Source organism: Neodiprion virginianus, chromosome 4 (genome assembly GCF_021901495.1).
Source record: "Neodiprion virginianus isolate iyNeoVirg1 chromosome 4, iyNeoVirg1.1, whole genome shotgun sequence".
Lineage (NCBI taxonomy): Eukaryota > Metazoa > Arthropoda > Insecta > Hymenoptera > Diprionidae > Neodiprion > Neodiprion virginianus.
The window spans coordinates 15,196,190-15,219,895 of record NC_060880.1 but is presented as its reverse complement, the minus strand read 5'-3'; the positions used below and the strand labels follow the sequence as shown (position 1 = coordinate 15,219,895).

General features: G+C 36.9%; 2 protein-coding genes across 8 annotated transcripts; one reads left to right on the top strand and one right to left on the bottom strand.

The window, feature by feature from the left end:
* Window positions 1-2,934: 2,934 nt before the first annotated feature.
* Window positions 2,935-7,165, bottom strand: LOC124303281 (beta-1,4-galactosyltransferase 7). Of its 3 annotated transcripts, none has more exons than XM_046760320.1 (5): window positions 6,638-7,165; window positions 6,106-6,311; window positions 5,750-5,973; window positions 5,443-5,610; window positions 2,935-4,775 (listed from the first exon to the last, which is right to left on the bottom strand). In XM_046760320.1, exons 1-5 carry the CDS (start codon window positions 6,738-6,740, stop codon window positions 4,487-4,489), a joined length of 990 nt encoding a protein of 329 aa, XP_046616276.1. In that variant the 5' UTR covers window positions 6,741-7,165; the 3' UTR covers window positions 2,935-4,486. The 3 variants fall into 3 exon arrangements, with proteins under 3 accessions (XP_046616276.1, XP_046616277.1, XP_046616278.1); XM_046760321.1 differs by having other exon boundaries at window positions 5,443-5,607; window positions 6,638-7,164; XM_046760322.1 differs by having other exon boundaries at window positions 5,443-5,589; window positions 6,638-7,147.
* Window positions 7,166-16,804: 9,639 nt separating this feature from the next.
* On the top strand, window positions 16,805-23,623 carry LOC124303277 (uncharacterized). 5 transcript variants are annotated; one of them, XM_046760314.1, is made up of 7 exons: window positions 16,805-16,863; window positions 17,655-18,423; window positions 18,589-19,618; window positions 19,712-20,019; window positions 20,207-20,418; window positions 20,534-20,662; window positions 20,768-23,623. In XM_046760314.1, exons 1-7 carry the CDS (start codon window positions 16,825-16,827, stop codon window positions 23,168-23,170), a joined length of 4,890 nt encoding a protein of 1,629 aa, XP_046616270.1. In that variant the 5' UTR covers window positions 16,805-16,824; the 3' UTR covers window positions 23,171-23,623. The 5 variants fall into 5 exon arrangements, with proteins under 5 accessions (XP_046616270.1, XP_046616268.1, XP_046616272.1 ...); XM_046760312.1 differs by having other exon boundaries at window positions 18,589-20,019; XM_046760316.1 differs by having other exon boundaries at window positions 16,846-16,882; window positions 18,589-20,019; window positions 20,768-23,622.
* Window positions 23,624-23,706: the final 83 nt, after the last annotated feature.

Sequence of the window (23,706 nt, the reverse complement as noted above, 5' to 3'; positions counted from 1 at the left end):
GTATAATGATTCTAGTGTTCACATTTCATACAAGAAATACACACCTTATCTGTCCTGCCGATTCCAGACTCAAGCGGCCAGGCCCTTCGATGGTCAGCCGTTGACTGAAGATATATCCTTTACTTAACGGGTCAGCCGATAACGCTGCCGTTCTGCGACAGTTGGATGATGAAAAATTTTGCTCGTATCTTTCAAATGTGTGTTAAAATACACTCGAAGTGTTAAGAAGCTTCGTTCTTTCTCTTCCTATCACCTTTTTAGGTCTTTAAATCACTACGCAGCGTTAAATACTATCTCATATACGAAGCATCCATTTCATCTCGTTCAAAATTAGCGCATCCGTGATGTATTACAGTTACTCTGAATTTTTTTCCATCCGAATACTTTTCGAAAAACAATTTTGCTTCTCTACCCAACGTAGATACTTCACTCTCGACTAGCTAGAACAGCGTTTTGGTTATATGCCTACGAAAATTCAAGATCGAGAGAGCAAATGAAAAATTGTTGAAATAATTAGGAATACTAATGTTATGGAATACATCGAGCGCGCGTCGAATAGAATCCCATTTCGAAGTGAATAATTCTTCTCTTTTCATATAATAGCTAATCTAGTAATATAGGTAAATAGGATGGTTGGAGGTGTTCGGAAATGGTAGGACATTTCAAAAGTTAAGGCTGACACCCACTGCACCGCGGCGGACCGCGGCGGACCGCGGCGGACCGCGGCGCAGTTACCGTGAGATGCGCCCACTATAGTCGCGTGACCACCCGCCGATACTGTTTCTACGAAAAAGAGATATTTATCAATTATCTGATGACCACGATTTGTCTCAGTCGTCATGGGCACACAATAAATAATCATGCATATTTGCCACTACTTCTTGATTACTCATTATGGATAGCTCAGATGAAGAAGTGTTTAACACGAAAAAAAATTACTAACAATTGTCCATCATAAATTCGATAGAAAGGAAAAAAGGATTAAAAATCAACCGACAATGCTCATCTTTCGCCAGAATTTTTGTTTCTACCTAAACTATTTCGGGTGTGGCTCGTTGGAAAATCGTAAATTTTTTTATTTTGAAACACCCTATTATACATATAATATATGTATAGTAAAAATGAAATAAATTTTAGCTCAAAATATACTCTCTCATTTCTTATGCATAAAAATTAATATGCAAAATAAAAAACAGTCTTCATGAAATCAGCATCATACCCGAACAATGAGAAAAAAATAAATTTTTTACATAAAATAATCCGTTGATCATAACTTGTTGTTCTAAAACTCACATTTACTTAAATTTCTTTAAAAATGAAGTAATTACTTGCGTAACATTTATTTAATATCCGTAGGATTTATTTAAGATGTAAAAATGAATACATTTATTTTTCGCAAGAACAGCGGAGAGAATGAAAAGAATCCTTGTAAACCATAACCATTTACATCAAAGTAACGCAGGTTTCCCTATTTTTATACTTGGGATGAATTTCGGCATCGATCGGGTGTTCACACTAGACGACGGCGATGCGCGGCGATGCGCGGCGCACCGCCGAAATATTCCCAACCTGGAACTCGCGAAAAATTGCCGCGGTCCGCCGCCGTCTAGTGTGAACACCTATATGGGGATAACTGTATGAGCGAAAATTTCGCCGCCGTCCGCCGCCGTCCGCCGCGGTCTAGTCGGCGTCAGCCTTAAAAGTAACCAGAGTGGCGGCAATTTTTCTAATTGTGAAATGAAAATTCCCCGAATTTGCTTGTCAAAACATTCAGAATTCCCAGCATGATCTTTTTCGATGAAAATCAAGTAACGTTGAGCAGTTTTCATTACCAAAAGCTCCAAAAATTGTGCGTCTTTGATATATAAATTTGGATTCAAAAACACATAGTATTTCGTTGTTTTACACAAATAACTAGAAATTGTACAATACCATTTCCGAAAGATAGCTTAGCTGAATTCACGAAACATAGTTGAAGCTACGAAGATGTTGAAGTTAGAAAACAATTTGACAAAAAGTATGTTTTTCCTGTGGTCCATCATAATCCCTGATTTTTCCCTGACTTTTCCCAATAAACTCAATTCCCTGACTATTCCTGGTTTTTCCAGTCTGCCGCCACCCTAGCAACCCAAGAAGACAACATTATCTATCAACATCCCAATATGATCGATTTCTCATATTAAACCCGAAAAGGACAACCTACATAGGCCGTGTTCGAAAATTGACTGACAGTACTGTCAGCAATCTTTTATCTCTTTTGCGCTGTCAAGTTCGTGAATAGCTGTGACTCTGTCCTAGGGAATTTTGAGTACTGTCAGTCAATTTACGAACACGGCCATAGCATTTATATCGAAAAAATGGAAGAACAAGTACAAAAAAATTCAACTACACACCTGCAACCGGACAAACTACAACCAATTACGGACAATGCGTTTCAGTAAATAGAGTCACAGAACAAAAATACCTGGGATAAAATTTCAAGAATTTTTGATAAAACGATGAAATGGAATACACGAGTATCACATACTGCATATAAAAAAAAATCCAAAATCTATTTCATCCACTGATAAATATAAGCCAAACCGTAAACAAAACCACAGAAAGAGAAATCTACCATGCTGTGACACAGTCGATAATATAATACGGCATTACTGCATAGGGAACACGTATAAAAAACCTATACGAACTGGATCAAGCACGAAAGGTCTGATCAAGCCCATTCAACTTGGACCGAAGATATCCAACGGACAAAATGCATAAAGAAAACAAAATACTGGAAGTACGCCAAAAATATCTGAAAGATATAGCGATCAAGCTTCATAAAAATTCAAATGAAATCGAAGAAAGAATAAGACATGAATATCAACAAAGAGCCATGACAGCTGGAGCTCTACATATCGATCGAGCGGTATGGTGAACATCAAGGAAAAACCATTGCAAGTAAAATATACATATAATCTATAACTATCCCAACCTTCCCCTCTGCACGGAAATTCCACAATTTATGTAGGGCCATTCCATGACAACGAGGAAAGAGACAAGAGAAAAAAAATATTCCGCAATGAATAAGATAAAAACATGAAGACCACACAATATCATACAATGTTGAACACTCACTTGTGATTATGATTACAAAACATATCATAATAACATTATACACTGATGACAACTGAATACTTTTAATAGAATAAGGAATGTTGAATAAACTAAACTAAAGTAAACTAACTAATTTTTTGAATTTTCTGTTAAGGATAACTGGAACTTTAAATATCACATCGAACAGTAAAAAACACATTTGACACTATTATGGATAAGCCGTGATTTTGTAATATTATGCAATAAAATATTTTCGAAAGATAGTTTAAATACTATATTGTTGACCACAAAAACCCGAATCCAAAAATTCCCTATTGATTCTTAAAAAAAAAAATTGTAGAAAATAGGTGAAAAATATGATTTCACCTGATTCCTTGGGGTCCAATTAGTCGAGAAAAAGTTGTTTAACCCTTTCGAAACTAAATTCAATCTAACGGTAAAAAACATCACTTTCCACGTATTTCGATTTTGTATCTGTCAACTAACTTGAATCTGATTTTTTTTTTTGAATTTTCCTCACAAGTTATACGCATATCCATTACTACAGTGGACTTGTATTTTTTTTCAAGTTTACAACTTTGCATTAATAGCTGCGGAATTTATACATTTTTTTCATAAAATTTGAGACTATTTTAGAAACGTCAATATTTTTCTTCTAGATAACAAATTAATTTTAAATAGCCAAAAAATTAGATATGAAAATGAAAATTACAAGCATCTCTTCGACTACTCCAGCTGCACTTATTCCACCAGAAAACATATTGAAATGACGGAACAATCCCCGATATATTTTTTTCAGATAAGTGATGCAACTGTTGACAAAACTTTTCCCTTAAACTAAAAATCTGACGAGTGAAGCTTTTGTTATGAATTTTTGAATTCTACTGGACTGAACCACCGTTCTGAAGGGTTTACGTAGATTGTGAGACAAAAATATTTAGTCTGGGAAACAAAGCAAGGGTAACCACTTTGTAATTTTTTAGGTCGTTTTCTGTGGTCTTCGCAAAATGATAAAACTAATTTATTCCGACGATATACCGAGGTAATTGCGCGAGAAATCGATTGCGCTTAGACTGAAACCGCTGCAAACAGCGAATCAACAGTTACAGCCGAAAAACGAAAGATTTCCATCCATTCCACTTTTCAGATATCACAATGCACCGTTGAAAACTATTTTTTTACATTTAATGCAATTTTCGCGTTTACAGGCTTATAGTACTCTAATGGCGAGATGAATACTAAATAGATCTTTCGTGGCTACGATTTTTGTATGTACCTTAGTTCCTTAATGTTATAAATACTCAAAAAGGAAGTTATGAGGATTAGAAAAATTTGTAAAATCATAAAATTTTAGTTTTTTTAATTTTTGTCCTTCAAGGAATAGTTTTGTTCATGATCCATGCTGAGATTTTTTATTTTTTTTTTTTTCTTCCACGTTTTCCCCTTTCATGTCATCTGATTTAGTGCAATCACACCACGGTGTATCAGTTTTATTACAATGTAATGATACTTTAAACACAGTTATTGTAGGTGTTCCCGCAATCGTAAGTTCTGTGACGTCGACCAATTCATAGGATACATCCTTGAGACCAGTTCGTCGATCCCGTCTGCGAGTAACTTCACGTTGATTGTAACATTTGGTCATGTCTCGTTTTTTCCTATTCCTATCATGTATATGTCTATAATGGAGAATTGACAGAAAACAACAATATAAACCTGAACAAACACATTGCAATTTGTTAATCATTGAACTATTACTGATTAAAACATCAAATTTCATTATGCGAGGTTTCTAATCTTTCAGCATGTAAAAATAATTGCAAATTACTGTATTTACACGTAAATAAAATGCACCCTGTTTTTAAAGGGGGTCATTTCAGGATACAAATTTTTACACTAATAGAAGACGCGGCATTCAATACCGTGCTGTACCAACTAAGCATCACCCAAGTAATCACCCATGACTCAAGTTGTTGATATTCACTATTCAATGAAACCCACATATAATTCATTGTCACTGAAATAGATGTTCAAGTATTGAAAATGTACAGTTAGAAGACTGATTGTTGTGCTCTCGATGAAAAAACCATTTGATGCTGTATTTCCATCGCTTTCACTAAATTATCGTTATACTTATACCCAGCTACCCTCATTGTCGCTAGCCGTCTCAAGCCGTAGTAAGCATTAAAATATGCCTTCTAACATTTTAATATAATTTCCGGAATTTTTGTCCCTATATAAGACGCACCCGCATATAAAATTCACCCATATTTTGAGAGGTTAGAACAGCGAAAATAAGATTCAACTCATCCTCGTGTAAATATGATACTTTATGAAAAAACATACTTAAATGTGTTGTGCGTTCCAGTACTGACATTTTCTGGCCGGCCAACATTCAAACCAGCTTCTTTCAGCCTCACATAAAATTCGTCGTCTTCCAAACCCCAACCCCAGTATTTGTTCGACATTCCATTGACTTGTACAAACTGCTCTCTGGAAGGAAAATTGCGGCTACTATATAATTATAAGGTATGTTATCTTGTTCACAGCAAGCTTTCATGCAACAGATTGTATCATTGTCAGAAATACATAGAATACAAATTAATAACCCCCCGATCACAAGTATTTGATGTCTGTAACGTAAGTTGCGTACCTATTTACAAGTAAAATACCGCCAACGAAAGTAGGATAATGGTATCGCGGATGAAGTTCAGGTGAGGCAATGTGATAAGGTCCTTGTGCTGGGTAATGATACAGCAGTTCATCGTTCATAGGCAATAAGTCAACATCATGCATCGCTATGTAGTCAAAGTCTTTTTGTACTTCCAAGAAACCTGCATTAATGAGCGATGCTCGATTGAACCTATAGTTATCAATCTGAAATTATAATTAAAATATCACAAACGATGGGTAACGAAAATTGTTATTCTGTACAGGAACTGTTTAATTACTTAATTGTATGGTTATACCTTACAAAAGAAGCATGAAAATACTAACAAATGTTAATACCTGATTCACTATAAATATATGATACCGAATGTTCTGTTTACTAAGAAACTTATGCATGTGAGGGACAAAAATGAGCAATTCATCAAAGCGATCCCTGAATGGCACGAGTATAGCCAGACGATGCTTGCCACTTTTGATTTGATTTGTTCGCTGAACTTGTCTGATTAGTTTGGAAGGTGAATCTTGGATATCGCATTTGCACTCCTCTGAAATGAGATGAAAAAAGTTTACTTAATATTGCGACAAGGCAATTGATCAGAAAACTTTGGATTCAAATTTCCCTTGAATGAAGATATTATACGTGACTAAGTAATTTAAAAAGAGGAAGATGTTATAATAAAAATGAAGCTTGAGCGTACAAAGGCTAAGAATGCTTTCGAAGGATTGTAAGATTAAAAAACCATAGCATACAGAACAAAGAAATGTACTTGTTATAGACGTTGTCTTTGTTACAATCTAAGAAACGAATTCATACCACAACAATCTTGACAACGTGATGAATGAAAATAAATTACACTAGTATTATTCTTACCTAAGCTAATCGGTGTAATACCGATTATGCAAGATACGACGAAGGTGATCAATATGCATAGGAACAGGTACCGAACTTTGGAATTTTTCCAAAAAGCCTTCATACCGTCAACGCTGCTTGGTATGTACAGAAATTGTCAACAAAAATTACAAACCAATATTCTTTCAACAGATTCACCGGAAGAATGAGACATCTCTAGAGTCGCTTGTCATTCTTGACATCCCTGTTGTCAACCCGCAGCTCACATTTATCGTAAAAAAACTATTTTAGCTGCTTTAAGCGGTCCATCATCACAGGTCGATTGCATTCGCAATTCCACATGATCCACACTCCTGGCACACGCCGTTCACGCGTAGAGCCACAATCACTCGGGTGTTCGACGGGTTCGACCCGTTGACAGGGCGACCAACCGACGGCAGAGCCATCATCGTGGCCATCATACGAATTTATAAGTCGCCGAAGCTTTGCTTCAAGCGGCCCATATCTTGTTGCTGGGTTGACGTTCGCTTTCTCATTTATGTTCCGTGCAAAAAGCAGTACGTAAAAGATGGCTGATGCTAACGCATGCGCACAAAAAAATTTTTAGATGAAAAGGCCTGTTCTATCTTAGGAACACGAGCGCTCGTGGTTGAATTTTTAACTAAATAATTTTCTCCACTTCTGGCTACCACGTTTTCAATACTTGCCCCATATGCGTTCGGTCTCCTTCCCTCAGCCCCCTGCAACTAGATCGAGCGAAAAAGTAAAAAGAGTAACCTAGTATGTCACATAATTTTAGTTCTTATTGAAGGCGCTAGTAGTGCAGTTGCACGGGTTGCACTCTGTAAAGGCCGTAAAGGTAATCGCGCAAACCCACTGATATATATCGCAAACCGCGCAACTGTACTACTAACGCTCTCTACCGAGTGTGACAACATAGACTCGTTTTCTGAAACACAGAGTTGCAGGGAGCTGCCTTCCCTCTAGTCTTCCTGTTAGAGTCGTTGACTGAAGAATATAAAGACAGCCCTAATGGGCTTTAGTGTGACAACCAAAAATCATCGTGCGCATGCGCCGTTAGAGATGATCCAACGGTAGAGTTGAGAACTTACTGCAGAATATCAAAGAGTTACCGATTCAACATGATCCTGGCTGCATTCACCTTCCGAGTAACATAGTCTTCGCAATGGCAAGCCCAAGCCAGTAGTCCGGTCAATTTAGACATAAAAATAGTGATCGAAACACAATAATTCCGACAGAGCTGAATTTTGGTAGAGACCTTGGATTTACCATTATAAAGAAAAAGAAGGAAGTCCCCATCGATACCATGTGTGCTAAAAAAGTTATTCAAGGTCAAAGGTCAAAATTTTCGGTTTTTTCGATTTTTCTCGTTAACGGTTAATTTTACCAAAAAATAGCTCAGAACAAAATTGTAGATCATAAAATTATCCACAAAAATGGTCTGTGTACTTTTTTTCTAAGAATTATCATTTCTGAGATATCGCGATTCTAAAAGTCGAACGAGTTACATTCTATACATAGGTATAATATGCACGCATATTATAGGTATATGTGACGGACATATTGTAACATTCTTGGACGTTACGGAAATAAATATGGATCCGCGAGTTTGATTATCAAGTCAAAATCAAAAGCGTGAATAAAATGTTGTGAAAAAGCTTTAATTGCGAAATATGTGTTTCTCGTTTTAAGTCTGAAACAAGACTGTTTTTACAATAATGTTGGTTGACGCAGCAACCTTATTCTTTTGAAAGACATAAGAGGTTTATAAACGTCTTTTATCTATGATGACTACTAGATCATTAAAAAGGGGGCAAAACGGGTGATTTCACCCTTTGTAACATTACTCCCCCCCGAGGAAAAGAGTCGTCCCGACTCGGGAAAGATAAAACAATTATAAAAGTGATCTAGCAGTCAGTGCTCAAAGGTGAGTTGGAGCTGTGGCTCTAAAAATTTAAGGACTCCCTTTTTTACTATCTGGCATTTGCCCACAGTCTCAAGGTAAACCACAGAAAACCTTGAGCAGATAGTTGAGCGTTAAATAATTTCAAAAATTTATGTGCCTTGTTTTATAAAGGTAAGTGTTATTAAGTGTTATGTATCTTCATGAAGGATTGTCCGAACGAAACAGGTTCGGGTGGAATCATCGAGGCTGGAACCGAAAATTCCGGGACCAAACAGGATAAAGGCAGATTCCTTTTTGAAAATTCATACAGGAAACAGGGAAATAGATGGGTGACTGATCCTAGTCTTCTTTAGAAACAGCACACCCTAGAGTTTTGGAAGGACAAATGTGAGTGATGGTATAACTAATCAAATTCACTAAGTGAATTTGGGAAAATGCACGAATAAAATAAATTGAATATGTATTCAAAAGAAAAGAAACGATCTTATCTGAATCATTTCCGTGTATTTCTTCAAAATAAGGCCACCAGTCATCCTCAGGAATCGGGGAAAATTGGAAGGAAAAGGCTGTGTCAAATAACCTGAAAAAGTGCTCACAAAAACTGACACTTAAGGTTAATAAAATGTGAAAATCAAGCAATCGCTCATCGACCTCGAAAAATAATCGTGGCTCTATTCACATTTCAAAAGAAACCAAAGCCTATCCGACACAAAACTCGATTCCAGAGAAGAAGTTTATAGAAACTCTTAGAAAAACAAAAGATCATTTCAAAACAAACAACTTCTTGTATTGAAAACATCAGTTCGTTGTTGTTCTTCGGCCGGCACGGACGCCGGCCGGGGCTTTTTTCCCTACCAAAAATATTCCTTCCCAAAAACTCCCCAAAACTCCCCAATTTCCTCAGTAGCCTTACCGTTGTTTGACACTTTGTCGACAAAGTGTCGGTCAACTCCGGCGACCAAAGAAAAGAGAGCGGTAGCCGACTGTGAGCCCGAAGAAGGTACTTGACCAGGACTCGACACTGATTCGCACAATGGGATCTCAATGACCTTTGGAGCTCCGCTGAAATCTGGCTCTTTCTTAATGGTAACAAATGTAAGCTCTTTGAAAAGTTTATTAATCAAAGGAAATAATTCAATTCTAATTTGAAAGATCCGAGAAAGAGCAAACCATCCTAAAATCATTCTCTATTATTCATAGAGCAACGCTTGAAGCAAACGCTAGATTCGACGCAGAAAATCAAGCCGACCGAAACTCGACTTCGTCCAAGCGTCACCCCGCCTCGAACCTACAAAATGGAGACCAGCTACGCAAAATATTGATTGCAAATGAATTTTAAAACATAAACTCTCATAATCTTTATATTTTCTCAATAAAGAAAATCTATTTTATTATTTTTGTTATGTCTTTTACTTAATTAAGTGTATCCCTTAATAAAGCAAGTATAGGTTAACTATATGCTATCCGTATGTCAAGGAAGGACAAAAATCTTTAAGAACTTGATCGGCCGTAGCTTCTGCATTAATAACCAAGACAGGAGCCGATAAATAAGTAAAGGTTTGTTTTACTAGCCAATCTTCATGAACCTCATGAATAGTTCTGAGTAGCTCTAAAGAAACGATCGATTCCTCCTCACGAGAACGAGAACTAACTTAAGCAAAAGAAGTTTCTGGGGAAACTCGCAAATAAACAATCAAATCTACTCTGAGCTCAGACGAGCGAATGAGAAGATCGAAATTTTTCATCAATAAATGAGATTCGAAGTCGCGAAAATTACCTAACCTTCGACGAGCTTCTACGAAACAATTGCTACTGAATATCGATCTTTCCATCACCTTTACAAGCAATGAAGTCGTCTGAAGATGTCTATCTAACATAACCATTTGAGCGAAATGCTGAAAATAATAGCAATAACGATCTGGGTCCTGATACATCAAATCTAAGAGATTAATTCCAGTTACGTCTCGATATTCCTCAAGAGGTTCTAAAAGTGTACAGACCTGGCGATCTACTAAAAACCTCTTGGTGAAAGTTGTTTTTCCGCATCCGATATTCCCTTCAATAATGATCGTAAGCGGTCGAGTTTTACTCAAATGGATTCCAAAAGGCAGATTCTTCTCCCAATCGATGACCGACTGTAAAGAAGGTCAAGTCGATCACAGTCGTTAAGGGTGTACGTTTGAAGATCTAACCTCGAAGGATGTTCCTGGTCTTGAAGAGACTGCTCCAGGTTGATCTTCTTCAAATGAAGCAAGACGATCCAAGTGAACCACTTTCTGATGCGAATGAGGAGATCTTCGGATTCTATAAACAACATCATTTATCCGGTTAACCACTAAGTAAGGGCCTTCCCAATTTCTTTTTAGCTTTGGACATCGTCCTTTCTATCTTCGGGGTTGAAACGGTGCGCTCATTCCTGAAGTTGAATTTCACCAGGTAGCGGACCTGGAGCGCAGAAACTACGAAGCGCTTGTCCTGGAAGTCGAGTTTCACCAAGTAACGGACCTGGAGCGCGGAAACTACGGTGCGCTTGTCCTGTAAGTCGAGTTTCACCAAGTAACGGACCTGGAGCGCGGAAACTACGAACCGCTTGTACTGGAAGTCGAGCTGCACCAGGAGCGCAGGATTAGGAGGTAGAGAACCCGGTACTCGAACTTTGCGGAGCGCGGTTCTCATACGTCCTCTCTACTGCGCGGTTGTTTCCGGACTGAGGAATTTGGTTAGCTGATTTTCATCTATATAGATCGATGACGTCAATAGAGAAAAAATTTTGAGTGACGTCACTTTCTGAGCATCCGAACATCCAAACTTTGGTTCGGAACTTTAATACCATGTATGATGTATGATGTATAATATGACATGATGTGTAATGATTTTAGCTTTTGCATTTCAGACAAGAAATACGCACTTTATCTTTCCTGCCGATTCCAGGCTCAAGCCGCTAGGCCCTTCAATGTTCAGCCTTTGGCTAAAGATATATTCCACAGTTAACGGGTCAGCTGATAGCGTTGCCGTTCTGTGACAGTTGGATGATAAAAATTTTCGCTCGTACCTTTCAAACGTGTGTTAAAATACACTCTAAGTTTTTAAGAAGCTTCGTTCCATCTCTCCCTATCAAAAAAAAAAAAAAAAAAATTGCCGACAATCACCTTTTTAGGTCTTCAAATTAGGATACTGCGTTAAATACTGTCTCATATACGGAGCATCCATTTCATCTCGATCAAAATTAGCGCATCCGTGATGTATTACAGTTACTCTGAATTTTTTTCCACACTAACACTTTTCGAAAAACAATTCTGCTTCTGCACCCAACGTGGATACTTCACTTGCGACTAGCTAAAACAGCGTTTTGATTCTATGCCCAGTATGCCCACGAAAATTCATGATCGATAGAGCAAATGAAAAGTTGTTGGAATAATTATGAATATTAATGTTACGGAGTACATCGAGCGCGTGTCGAATAGAATCCCATTTCGAAATGAATAATTCTTCTATTTTCATGTTATAGCCGTTTTAATGTAGATAATCTACTTTGTCTCCTGGAAAATTATAAAATTTATAGTATGCATCATTGCATCAATCACGTATTAATTGTAAATGGATCATGTTGATATCGCACATGGACCGCATATACATATATACTTTTTGGTCTGTGCATCATTATTACATCAGATCTATTATTATTTATGATCTACATATACATTCTTCTCCCGAGTACCTATACTTCAATTAAATCACTGTTTTGCTACGAATTTTGACATATTATTATGACTATGAAATGACCACCGAATGAAATTCTTGTGTATCGCCATATAGACGCCGTATACCCTCCACAACTGTGCGAATATATTCGAGGCAATTCATTCCAACCAAATTCAGCAATGCTAATCTAACTGCATCTCAGGCATATCGACAAAAATAATGTTATTTGAATATGTGCACAACGTAGATACACACGATTAACTGTTAAAAGCCAGTTCTTGACATAAACAATACGAAAATATCCGAAGGAGTTACAATGAAGGGATGAATTTATAATATAGTGGTACTATTGTGTATCTTATGTACTTATAAGTCTAACGATACTATAGATAACTAATATTTTTCTATTTTTCATGTTTCAATTTACGTTAAATTTTCGGGGCTTGTTTAAATTCAATGCATTTTTATTGGCAAACTGAGACATGCAGGATTTGAAGTACGATTTCTCTCAAGCTTCAGGAGTGTTTTGCTTCCAACATTCCATTGGTCTTTTCTGAGACAAGATTCTGACGTTAGCTTATCACAACCAATAGGTTGAAAGTCGTGATATAAAATTTTTTTGATCTTGCAGACCGTCGTTGAAGGTAAAATTTGTTTCATCGCCACTCGTTGAACAGCAACATGGAAATCCCAAAAAAAATCCGAGCCTTGCTCTCGAAATTGCTTAATGGTGAGCTCATGCTCATGCGACTGTAACCCACTACCTGCACATTTTTCGCACAACTACGTAATACGACGTAAGAGTGTCGAGCTATTTTTTCGTTTCAAACTAAAAATCACGATTAACAACCTCATTTTTTGATAATGTTAGTAAAATCTAAATTTTCGAAACAATTCCTACTTGGAATTTTTGAATTGACAAATTTACAGTAAATGTAATACGAATTTGCTCATTGAAGAATGAGAATTAATTCTGAATTTAATTTTTCTAATTATCAAAATGAAGTACTGTTTCTTTATTCAATGTTTCAAGCCAAAAGAACGGAAATAAATTTCCATTTCAAGTTTTCGTATTAAAAAATGAAAAACAATTCGGCAAAATAAGAATTATTCCTACTTAAATTTCTTAGAGGATAAAAAAGAATCACTTATTAATTTTTCGAATCAAAAGATAATAATTCAGAATTGGTACTTTATTTCTACATTCAGGGAGATACTGGCTTGCCTATCAACGCTAATCTGTACTTTCAATGTAAAAAAGACTTTGAGCTTGTACGATTTATAAATTTATAAATAAATAAATAAATAAACGAAGAAATTCGTAATTTTAATTGTATTTCAGGGGTTGTGAACTAGTCCCGACGAGCGGCTGTTGAACTCACGGGTCGAACTAGACCTTGAAATAGACGGACGCGTTGTCAACACGTAATTACACGTCACATTTTTACACCTCTTATTGACTGCCACTCTAATTCTATTCGTCAACTTGTTAAATTGCTGCACTTTGACGCCCAAGCACTTGCACTAGAGTTAAAGCATATTAAATAAACTGCATTGAAACGAGTCTAGAACTGTGTGGCTATGACTATTAAATTTTTTTTTCTACCTCTGTGAGTGCCCAGTGAAAATTTGATATTTTTTAACCGTGAGTTTTGATTTGTTGCTCTTAACGTGTCAAGAATGTGTTCAAAGGAATCCTCTTTCAATATGACGACAATATTGGGTATAAAAAAATTGATTTCAGCTTCTTCCAATAGTCATCAAAAATGGACTAAAAAAATTCGAAGGGGTTAACTTTGCTTTTTTGCCACTTTCAAAGTTCGGAAACTTTTCGTCTGAGAATCGTTTTGCAGAACTCTTTTTCCACTAAGTGGACCCTTGGAAATCAAAAAAAGACATCGGAACGAGCTTGGGACCAACAGCAGAGGAATTACGAAGAAAATCTTCGTTTTTTAGCGGTAACTCTTAATCCATTGCTCGCAACGTGCTCGGACTGCGTGCAATCGATTCATCTTGCAAAACTACTTCAATGTAGTGCATCAAGGAATTGATTTCACATCATCCAAAAGCGTTAAAATTTCCACCAAAAACCTAAACGGGTTATCCCTAATCTTTAAGCAAAAATTTTTAGCTGTAAAATCTGTACGCAAGGATTTCGAGAACGCAACGTTCAAGAAAACACTGTCGAGTCTATTGAGTGTGAAATTATCATTTGTAGAAAGTTGATTCTGAGATTTGATGAATTTTGGAATCGATACTTCCAGAGTAATTAGAACTTAGAAAATAAGGGGAGTTGGACTTGATGAAGAATGAGTTATAATCTGACTTGTTGGAATATGGAATACTGAATAAAAGTATATTTGTAAGAGGTGGAATAGATCTACATACTTGTAGAGAACGTTGATCAAAATATGTGTCTTTAGTCAGCGATTGATATCCATTGTGGAAATACATTTATTATATGCCACGACAACGTGATGCGAGCTGATACGCCTGCCAGGTCGACTTCAGTGGGTGGAGCGAATTGAGCCTGCTGCAGCAGCTGCAGACGATGAGCTCGAAGAAGTCGCTAAGATTTTAAAACTTTAAAAGTGATTACAGCAAGTTGTGCAATGCGATCGACTTGCTTGTTAACTGAATCGAAGAGTTTCAGTTTCTTTCTAAATTTTGGGTTATAGTTTTTTGTCTTGCTCCACCCGTTTCCAAAATCACGTACTTGCATATTTCAATTCCGGGAAGTCAAGTCCTTCAGGATTTGTCAAAATTTTAAATTGCATCAGTTTGTGTCAAGGTTTAAATAATATTTACAGTGCAGGTTTCGTCGTTTCGTAGATTTTAGCGTAGTTCTGCAAACAAAAACACGTTTCCGACATATCGATGGTAGTAGCTAACGTTGATAATTTTTATCGTAGATGAGCAATGGAACGTTGTACACAGAAGACTCCAAGCTTTCGGAAGATTTTCCAACTAATAATCTCTATTTTTTTGACATCTATATGAAATTCCAAAGCCACGTATCTGTACTTTTTGGGTTGACACGCTTTTCACTTAACAATAAAAAAAACCTATCACGCGCACTTGTAACACTAAGTATTCCAACAAAGATATTTTCATATGATAAGGATGATTATGGTTGACGTCAAAGTGATCTACACGTTCGATTATAACCCCACATAATTGCTATTCATAAAGGGCAGGCGATATGTGCAATAGGATAACCTTTATAAACACGCGCAGAGAAATTCTTGCATGGGTTATCTTCTTGCTATACTACTTTCGATTACCGTTTTCGGTACTTTTTTTATTGCACGTGGCTACAAACCACATACCTCTTTTTGAATCGTCTATTCAACTCTTTCAACTCCTCCTTTCGGACACGTAACAATATAGTCAATTCTCATGTCTTGAAATTAAATAAATGTGCAACTACGCAAGATGTAACTATACTCGCCTCAACTTGCTTTGATGCGGAATAGCAGATTATAACAATGTGTTTCGGCAAAGTAGCAATGTAACAGTTCAAACGAAAGTACATATCTCGCTCATTACAGTTTCATGTCAATCGCTATTTCGAATCCTGCCGCTTGCCCGTGTCGCGCCTCGAAAGAAATCAGCTGTGTATTTCATGCAATGCCTACTGTCTCGATATCTTCTATGTGTATCATCGATGCATTTTCTTACTTTTGTAAGATCTCGGTTGTCTTTCTCATCTCTGCAGATACGGTTCGTATCGTGTGCGCGCGTAACTTATATTTTTTAGTCCATTAATCATCATCCCGATTCGCTCACTCCTTTCCTCTATCACTAATTCGCGGATCCCACGCTTCAATGATCCAGTATCTATCGCTATCTCTCTGAACACTATGAGTATCTTTTATTAACGGTAGTATGTACAGCTGACAGGAAAAAAATTGACTTTACGGATAGCTTAGTTATTTATTCATAATCAGGCTCATTTACAATATAGTAGCTCTACATATTGTTGGTATGAGATACTAAAATACTAAGGAATTACAAAGTACATTCAGTACCGCTCGCTGTAGGATAAGATAACCTGTGCGGGAGCCTGATGTAAAGAATGAAAGTAAGTGAGAATATTGTATAAAAAATAAAAATAAATAAAAACAACTAAATGCAAAATTAGAACTATTGGAACTAGAAATGAAGTAGTTCAATATTTTTCAAAAATATTTGCATCTCAAAGTTGACTTTGTAAAAAATTTTAAAAATATAAATTGTAGAGCATCTGAGAGATGCTACTGTCGCCTATAAAAGATTTGATATTTTCAGGTAAATATCAATGATACAGGTTCATTTATTTAATTGACATTTATTTTTCCGTTGCATAATTTCGGCGTACATATTTCTTGTGCGAGATTTTTTCAACTTTTCAATTCCACAATGACGACGGTATGTTACCAACAATTTGAACGCGATAGTTGTTGGTTATGAAGAACTTCTTTTACCGGCGTGGTCAGTTATTTGGTTGATAATACGTGAAACTGCTAATACCCTCAAACCCACCTATACCCGCCGAACTGTTACGAAAAATAACCCAGGGGTGTAAGTCTTTATTAAGATGTATCCACGTTCTGAGAGGTTAGAAGAACAAAAAAAGGTGATTTGTGGCAAATACTGTAAGTTTCTAGTACTCCGTGGTCTCTAGGCTTCATAACTGTAATACACTTCAAAATCAGTGCTGGCAGATAGCAAAAAACACGTTGACGCAAATACTGCATTTTTCCGTGCAGGGCTCCGTTTCGCTTGTCGCTGAAATAAAATCCAGCCTTGAGTCTCGATAGTCTGACACTTGAGTACTCGACTTCGGATATTCGAGTATTTCCAAGTATTTCGAGTTTCACAGTTCTCGTTCTTAGGTATTGGGATATCGGTGGCTTCGCTCACGCGACACGTGCGTGAAGCTACTGCGTGCAGTCTGGTGGAGCCGCGGAAAACATGAAAAAATTCTTGCGTAATAAACTGAAGAAATTACGTTTGTTGTACTAATTTAAAAATAAGTATTCTCTCCGGTACCGATGATAGTAGCTAGATAAATTCCTCGCAAAATGGATTGCGACGACAGACTGTTCTTAGCGGTAAGATATGATGTTCTCCTGTCCCCACCTTCGTAGGTATGATACTCGAGATATACTTCAGAAGCTGATTGTCGCATAGATGATTCTTTATAGAGGTTCAATCACTATGAAAAAATACCACATCTATATGGAAAAAAAACCAAACACTCGGAACACCTAGATCTGATTTTTTTAAACAATATTTTTTATATCACAATTTCGCACCACTTCCGTTCTTCATAACCTACAAATAACGCCTTTCGGTACTTGGTATGTAATCAGTTCGTATACTTACTGTTATCATTTTTTGTTTTCTTTTTTTTCCCCTATTCAGGATAAATTTGTGGACACTGACAACAACGACTACGACGATGATGATGATCATAATGATGATGATGATGATGATAATTACGAAGAAATCGAACGAGATCTAGAGGACAAACTATACGCTGCTGTGTTTCATTCCAACGATTTATCATCATCTATGAGCAAAGACATTCCAGCATATAGCCGTGTCACTTCTTTGACAGATGGGATCACATTGTGGAAAAGTAGTTCTCATGATAGTGACAATTCTACAAAGACGAAAAAGACCTCATGTACGACATCATATGAACCAACAAACTCCGGAGAAAAACGTAACACCAGTTCTGGAGATTCCTGTGAAATTGGGTCTGATAAATGTGTCCAAACCAGAAACCGTTGTGAATCTATTTCATCTAAAAAGAATAGTGAATTGAGTTCAAGAGATGAATCCAGAGTCGGCACTCTCACTGTTGATCATATAAAGTTCAAGAATTTAAACCCGACCATTCAAAGTGATAAAGCTAAACCCTATACTGACTTTGATGACAATGAATTGGTGACTAATAAGCACCGCAAAGGAATTAGCGCTGCTGATTTGTACGGAAGTGATGAAACAATTTCTGTATTTGGCGACAAGAACACCACAGACAAGGAGAAAAAATCGCTTCAATCAAAGGTTGCGAAAAAATCAAAAGCTTCTCCTAAAAAAACTCCCTACTGTAACGAATCCGGTGCCAAAGGTTCATCTACCAAGTTGTGGAAGCAAAGCGATAGCGTCGACAAAGCCGATACTTGGGGTATTTCTTCTTTGCACTGATTTCTAGATAAACAATTAAAAAGATTTTTCCATAAATAGTAATCTAAAATTCCTGCATGCTTCGATAATTAATAAATTAGCTTATTCTGTACCTTTAGCTTTGTTAAAATTGAACTGCAATTAACTCAACCAAATTTTTTGACAGCTACCATCCAATTTCCTGATGTAGCAGCAAATGCGTTACCCAAAGACGCAGTTGAATCATCGAATGTCAAAGCTGAAGACGAGGTAGAAAAGACAGAATCCGCAGAAACTCAGCCTCAATATAATTTAAGTTGTACTGCAGAGGAAGATTCACATAGACCAGCAAGTATACCCCCTGAAGAAGAGGTTGGGAATGATGCTAAGATGGAGCATGAAGCTTCATGCTCCTCCTCGAGAGATTGCTCATCAAATGCACCCTCCACTAGTATTGCAGGCAAGGATAAGCCAATAACGGATGGACATCTTGACGAAGCTCAGAATGTAGGAAATGAATGGTGTAGCGTGATAACAATTGACGATTCAGAGGATTCGATTTGCGAAGTTCCTGTCCCACCAAAACCTCAGCCACCTACAATTCATTTAGATGATTCCAATAGCTCAACATCATCTAGTAGTGACAGTAGCTCGAATAAAATGTCAAGAAAAAAACAGAAAAAATACCACAAGAATGCTGTGTCTAAATCCATTACCAGTAATCAGAGTGCAGGATGCACAGAATCGACTGAAGCTAGAAAGGAGGTATCTATAGCACAAAAAGAAACTGAGAAGAGCAGAAACAGCTGTTACTCAGATTGGTCTTCGTCTGATAGTGATGACAGCATGACCGAAAGTGAGGAAGAACACTGGGGCATTATTGCTGGGAGTCAAATGAACAAAGATCAACCTGCTCATATTTTTAGTGATGATACAAGAATGTCTCCGATTGTTGAAGAGTCGACTATCCAGCAAGGAAGCAGTAGCCATCCTATTCTCGCTCACAGAGATGGAAACAATACAGACATATCTGACGAGCAGGAAAGACAAGATGGGAATTATTTAGACGAATTATTATCACGATATTTAGAAACTAGCAAGAAAATAGGTACAGTCGTGTCGACATCAGTCAACTCCGCTACTCCGGAAAAGGAATCTGGTGGTGTAAGAGAATTGTCATCACTGAGGGGACAAACGTTATCCACACCTAATGAGAAGTATAAAAATTCAGAGATTAGTCAGGATCTAATTAGTGATGATTTGCTAATAATTAATGTAGCAGAACACGAAATGACTCAAATATTATCTAGTCCTGTAGCAAGTCAAGAATCACAAACATCGGCAGGAACACCCGAGAGTAGAAAGAGACCTATAATGGATAGTGGAAAAAAATTTAAACACCAAAATTCTCCCAAAAAAGCTAGAAACTCTGACGAACCTGTCGAGTCAACTTCTTCCTCTACCAAGTCTCCGAAAGAGAACAAGGAGAATAGAAAAAAACAGAGAAACTGTGCTGGTGATTATTTTTTCATACCTATGAATCCAGAGATGACCGATTATTACAAGTCAGACGCGTCTAAGAACTTTAACATTGATGATATTAGAAAACAAATGCCGAGTAAGTGAGGGTGAATTTATTTTAATATAGTAACCAACCTCTCAAATTCAAATGTTTCGAAGCACCATATGCTCCTACTATCAATTAGGTTTCATTGAAAATTGCTGTAAAGTGCAGCACTAAATTGTTTTATAGATTGTATGGGAAAAGTGTAATAATATTTGTCACATCAAATTTATATGAACAGAAGACCCCCGATATTGGGCCATTTCGGATGAGGACTTGCTTAACTACCGGCAACGAGGCTCGAGATATTGGACGCGAATGAAATGCAGGAACTGTAACGGCAGTGATCACAACACTAGCGAGTGCACATCAAAAAGAAAACTCCCGTGCTGTCACATGTGTGGTATTTCAGGCCACAGAGAACCGAGATGTCCGCACAAAATGTGTCTTGGTGTATGTCATTATTAGAATTTAGTTATTCATATAGTTTTCCGAGAATATCTCAATCCTCAAAATCAGATCTTCAGTGGTCGAGTAAACATAGCAGTAACACAATTTATGCTTTCAGTGTGGCAAGAAACAACTGACGTACATGCAAATCTGCAACGAATGCAAAAAAGCTTGGTGCAACGGTTGTCGGTCCTACGGACATTTGGAAGATAAATGCCCGGACCATTGGCGACGATATCATCTGACAGTAAGCTTTCATTATCCTACTTTTCGAAGTTAGCATCTTCTATTAGATTGAACAGTAAAAGAATTTGTATCTCAGCAAGAGTCTAATTGATTATTTCATTTGCAGACAAGCATGAGAAATGTGATAACAAACCTGAGCGCTACGGATGTGATGAAACCTTCACACCAACTCAGCTGTTGCAATTGTGCTAAGCGTGGTCATGATTCTGCAACATGTAAAAATTACCGTTGGTCACGACACTTTCCTACTCCATCATATGTAACCAATTACAGTATAGGACCTGCTTACGCGGACCATGTTATTTTCGAGGATACAAGTTCTAATTTCAGTACTGAAAACCCGACCAAACCAGTTCAAGAACCCGCAGATATTGAAGTACGCGTTCGCAACACAGACTTGCCAAGGAGTCAGAAAAAACGGAAAGAAGATAAAGTGCCTCAAGGAAATTTAAGGACCGATATTGTTGATGAACGTATTGACGAGTCAAGAAAACAGTCAAAAGATCAGAGTAAATCCAATGTAGAGAAGTCTCATAAAAGTACCGAACTTTTGCTGATGAATTCGAAATCCACGCATGAAGTGGAAACACTCCTGAGGCTCGAATCTGAACTTTTAAATGGTAGTTTTATACATGCATCAGATTTGAGTGAATCTGTAGAGTCATTATCTACTGATCAGTGCAAGAATTTGGTAGAATCAGATTTAAGTCGTCAATTTTTGCACAATTTAGTTACCCAATTCCCTGTAAAACTGGTAGTTGAACGTTTCCGAAGAGAAAAAGTTGTCATGACCATTACTGGAATGGAGAAACTTCGTGGTGCGTTAAAACATATTATTATGGATTGGTTGAGTTGGCCAGTTGACGAAAGAAGCAGATTTGTAAACCTAAATTTACCAAAGACCAAGAAAGCTCTGATAGATTTATTATCGTGCAAGTTAAACGAATTGGAACAAGATCTAGGTGATCCAATTGAAATATTCAGGAATGTACAATCATTGAAAGATCGATTACAAAGTATGCAACGGCAATTACCAACAGGAAGAACAGTTATCTCGTCGAAACGTGTGAACGTAGTCTCGGAATTGGCGAAGTCACAGTGCAAGCTTAATATGATTTTGCTTGGACAATCTAAAACAAAAAGACATGAAAAGAGTTGCAAATATTTGAGGCAAGCTCTATGCAATATGCAAAGGATCACTAGTACAAATTATGTAAGCGCTCACAATAGTGACAGTATGCAACAAATTGATAATCAAAATCATGTAGAGCCCTCAGTGTATCTTAATATTGTCCATCATTACAATAAAATATTTGCAGCATACACACCACCTAACATTTTAGATTTGCTCAATCAATATAAGCAAAAACAGATGAATGATCAAGCAAAAGTAAAGAAGAGAAAACCGAAAAATAAGAGAAAAAAATCGCGAAATAAAACAAAGGTACCAGATTACAGAAGTTACATTATATCACTTAACAGGGTAAACCAAAACCATGATTTTAATTCCACAACGTCGGCTGGCTCCAACGTTTCATTCACTGCAAGTGATCAAATCTTACCAAAAGGTATAAACAGTAGCAGAGAGGGTACATGCACCACTGTTAACAGAAACGTCAGTCGCAACATTGAAGCTCAGTTGCAAGCCTCGAGTATGGATGTTAGTAACCCTAATCGCGATCTTGAGCGCAACTTACCAAAACCTCTGCCTATGTTGACAAACCATTGGAACAATGTAGAGCAAAATTATTATAATCTGAAATACAATTTTGACAATATTTCGGCTGAAAAAAAACAAGGAAGAAGTACAAGATTTCAGGAAAATGTCCAGCATGCCGATTCCGTAAACAATGATGTTTGCAGTTTGCAGAACCGCATTGAAAATAATTTTAGGAGAAAATCGAAGAGAATTTATCAAAACGATACTTTGCAAGGAAGTTTATCATCGGGGGCAACAGCAAACGGGTTTTCAGATATTCCTAAAGTTGGATATCAGGGAAACTTGTCCGAAAAAAACAGATCGCAAGAGAGCTATACTCTGCGTAAAAATTCTATACAGGATAATTTTATATGTGACAGGCAACCTGAAACATCTGAAGACGGTCTTATAAACAATACTCACGATTTCCCAAATATTGCGTATAACAGAAGAAGTAGACCCGACGCACACGCAACTTCAAGTCCTGCTATTTATAACCATGCGTTACACGCAGCTATTAATGAAAGTCCTGGTATTGCTAGTGAAACTGAAAAACATAGAGTTAATAAGAAAGACAGAAAGGAGAAACCTAGTCCTGACGGAAGTTTGCCTTTGTACTTGCAGAAACGTGCTGCAAAAAAAGTGGAGAAATATGTAAACTCAGAACACCCCTGCATTGCCCAAAAAGCCAGAGAGCTGCAGCACAAACTTGGCCAGAAATCTCTCACATTGCACTGTACATTAGACTTTGAAAGATTAATCAAACGTCAATTAGAAAAAACCGACCACTTATTGTCAAAGAGATATTAGTAACTGCTGCTAATCACGAGCACAATTCCCTTTTTTTTTTTTGTTTTTGCACAAAGTAATTTTTTTTTATTTATTTTTTTTTTTTTCTTACTAAGTAATCGCACTGTCAATTTTTCATACTGTTATAAGTGGATTACACAAACGAATGTGTTATTTTATTTACTCCGTATGTAGGAAAATGTGCAATTAGCGATAAGATGTTTTTTTTTTTGTTTATCACTTTTGTACATGAGAAATGTATAAGAAAGTTCTGTGACTGGAACTTTAGCAGTTTTACGTTACAAATTATATTTCGTATACAATTACTGTTGACAAGATGATCACTAGTTCGTATGGGATTACTTTATTCGCCTTTTCACGACAAAACTTGTTAAAACACTGTTAAAAAAATATGTATAAATACATAAAGTCGTGTACGCAATAAAAATCAACAAACTATTTTAATTTGTAATACGTCCTCGTCAATCTGTGTACATTATTGATTACCTTCATAATCATACCATTCTTACCGACAGAGTAAATGAGATGAGTAACAT

What these genes read in the sequence shown, in the direction of transcription:
- LOC124303277 (XM_046760312.1), top strand. Translation starts at nt 16,825, where the DNA reads ATGTATCCACGTTCTGAGAGGTTAGAAGAACAAAAAAAG. An exon ending in CGCACAAAATGTGTCTTGGT is followed by an intron (nt 20,419 to 20,533) that starts GTATGTCATTAT and finishes TTATGCTTTCAG; the next exon opens with TGTGGCAAGAAACAACTGAC. An exon ending in GGCGACGATATCATCTGACA is followed by an intron (nt 20,663 to 20,767) that starts GTAAGCTTTCAT and finishes TTTCATTTGCAG; the next exon opens with ACAAGCATGAGAAATGTGAT.
- LOC124303281 (XM_046760320.1), bottom strand. Translation starts at nt 6,740, where the DNA reads ATGAAGGCTTTTTGGAAAAATTCCAAAGTTCGGTACCTGTTCCTATGC. An exon ending in GGTATTTTACTTGTAAATAG is followed by an intron (nt 5,611 to 5,749) that starts GTACGCAACTTA and finishes ATAATTATATAG; the next exon opens with TAGCCGCAATTTTCCTTCCA. An exon ending in GGAACGCACAACACATTTAA is followed by an intron (nt 4,776 to 5,442) that starts GTATGTTTTTTC and finishes TCTCCATTATAG; the next exon opens with ACATATACATGATAGGAATA.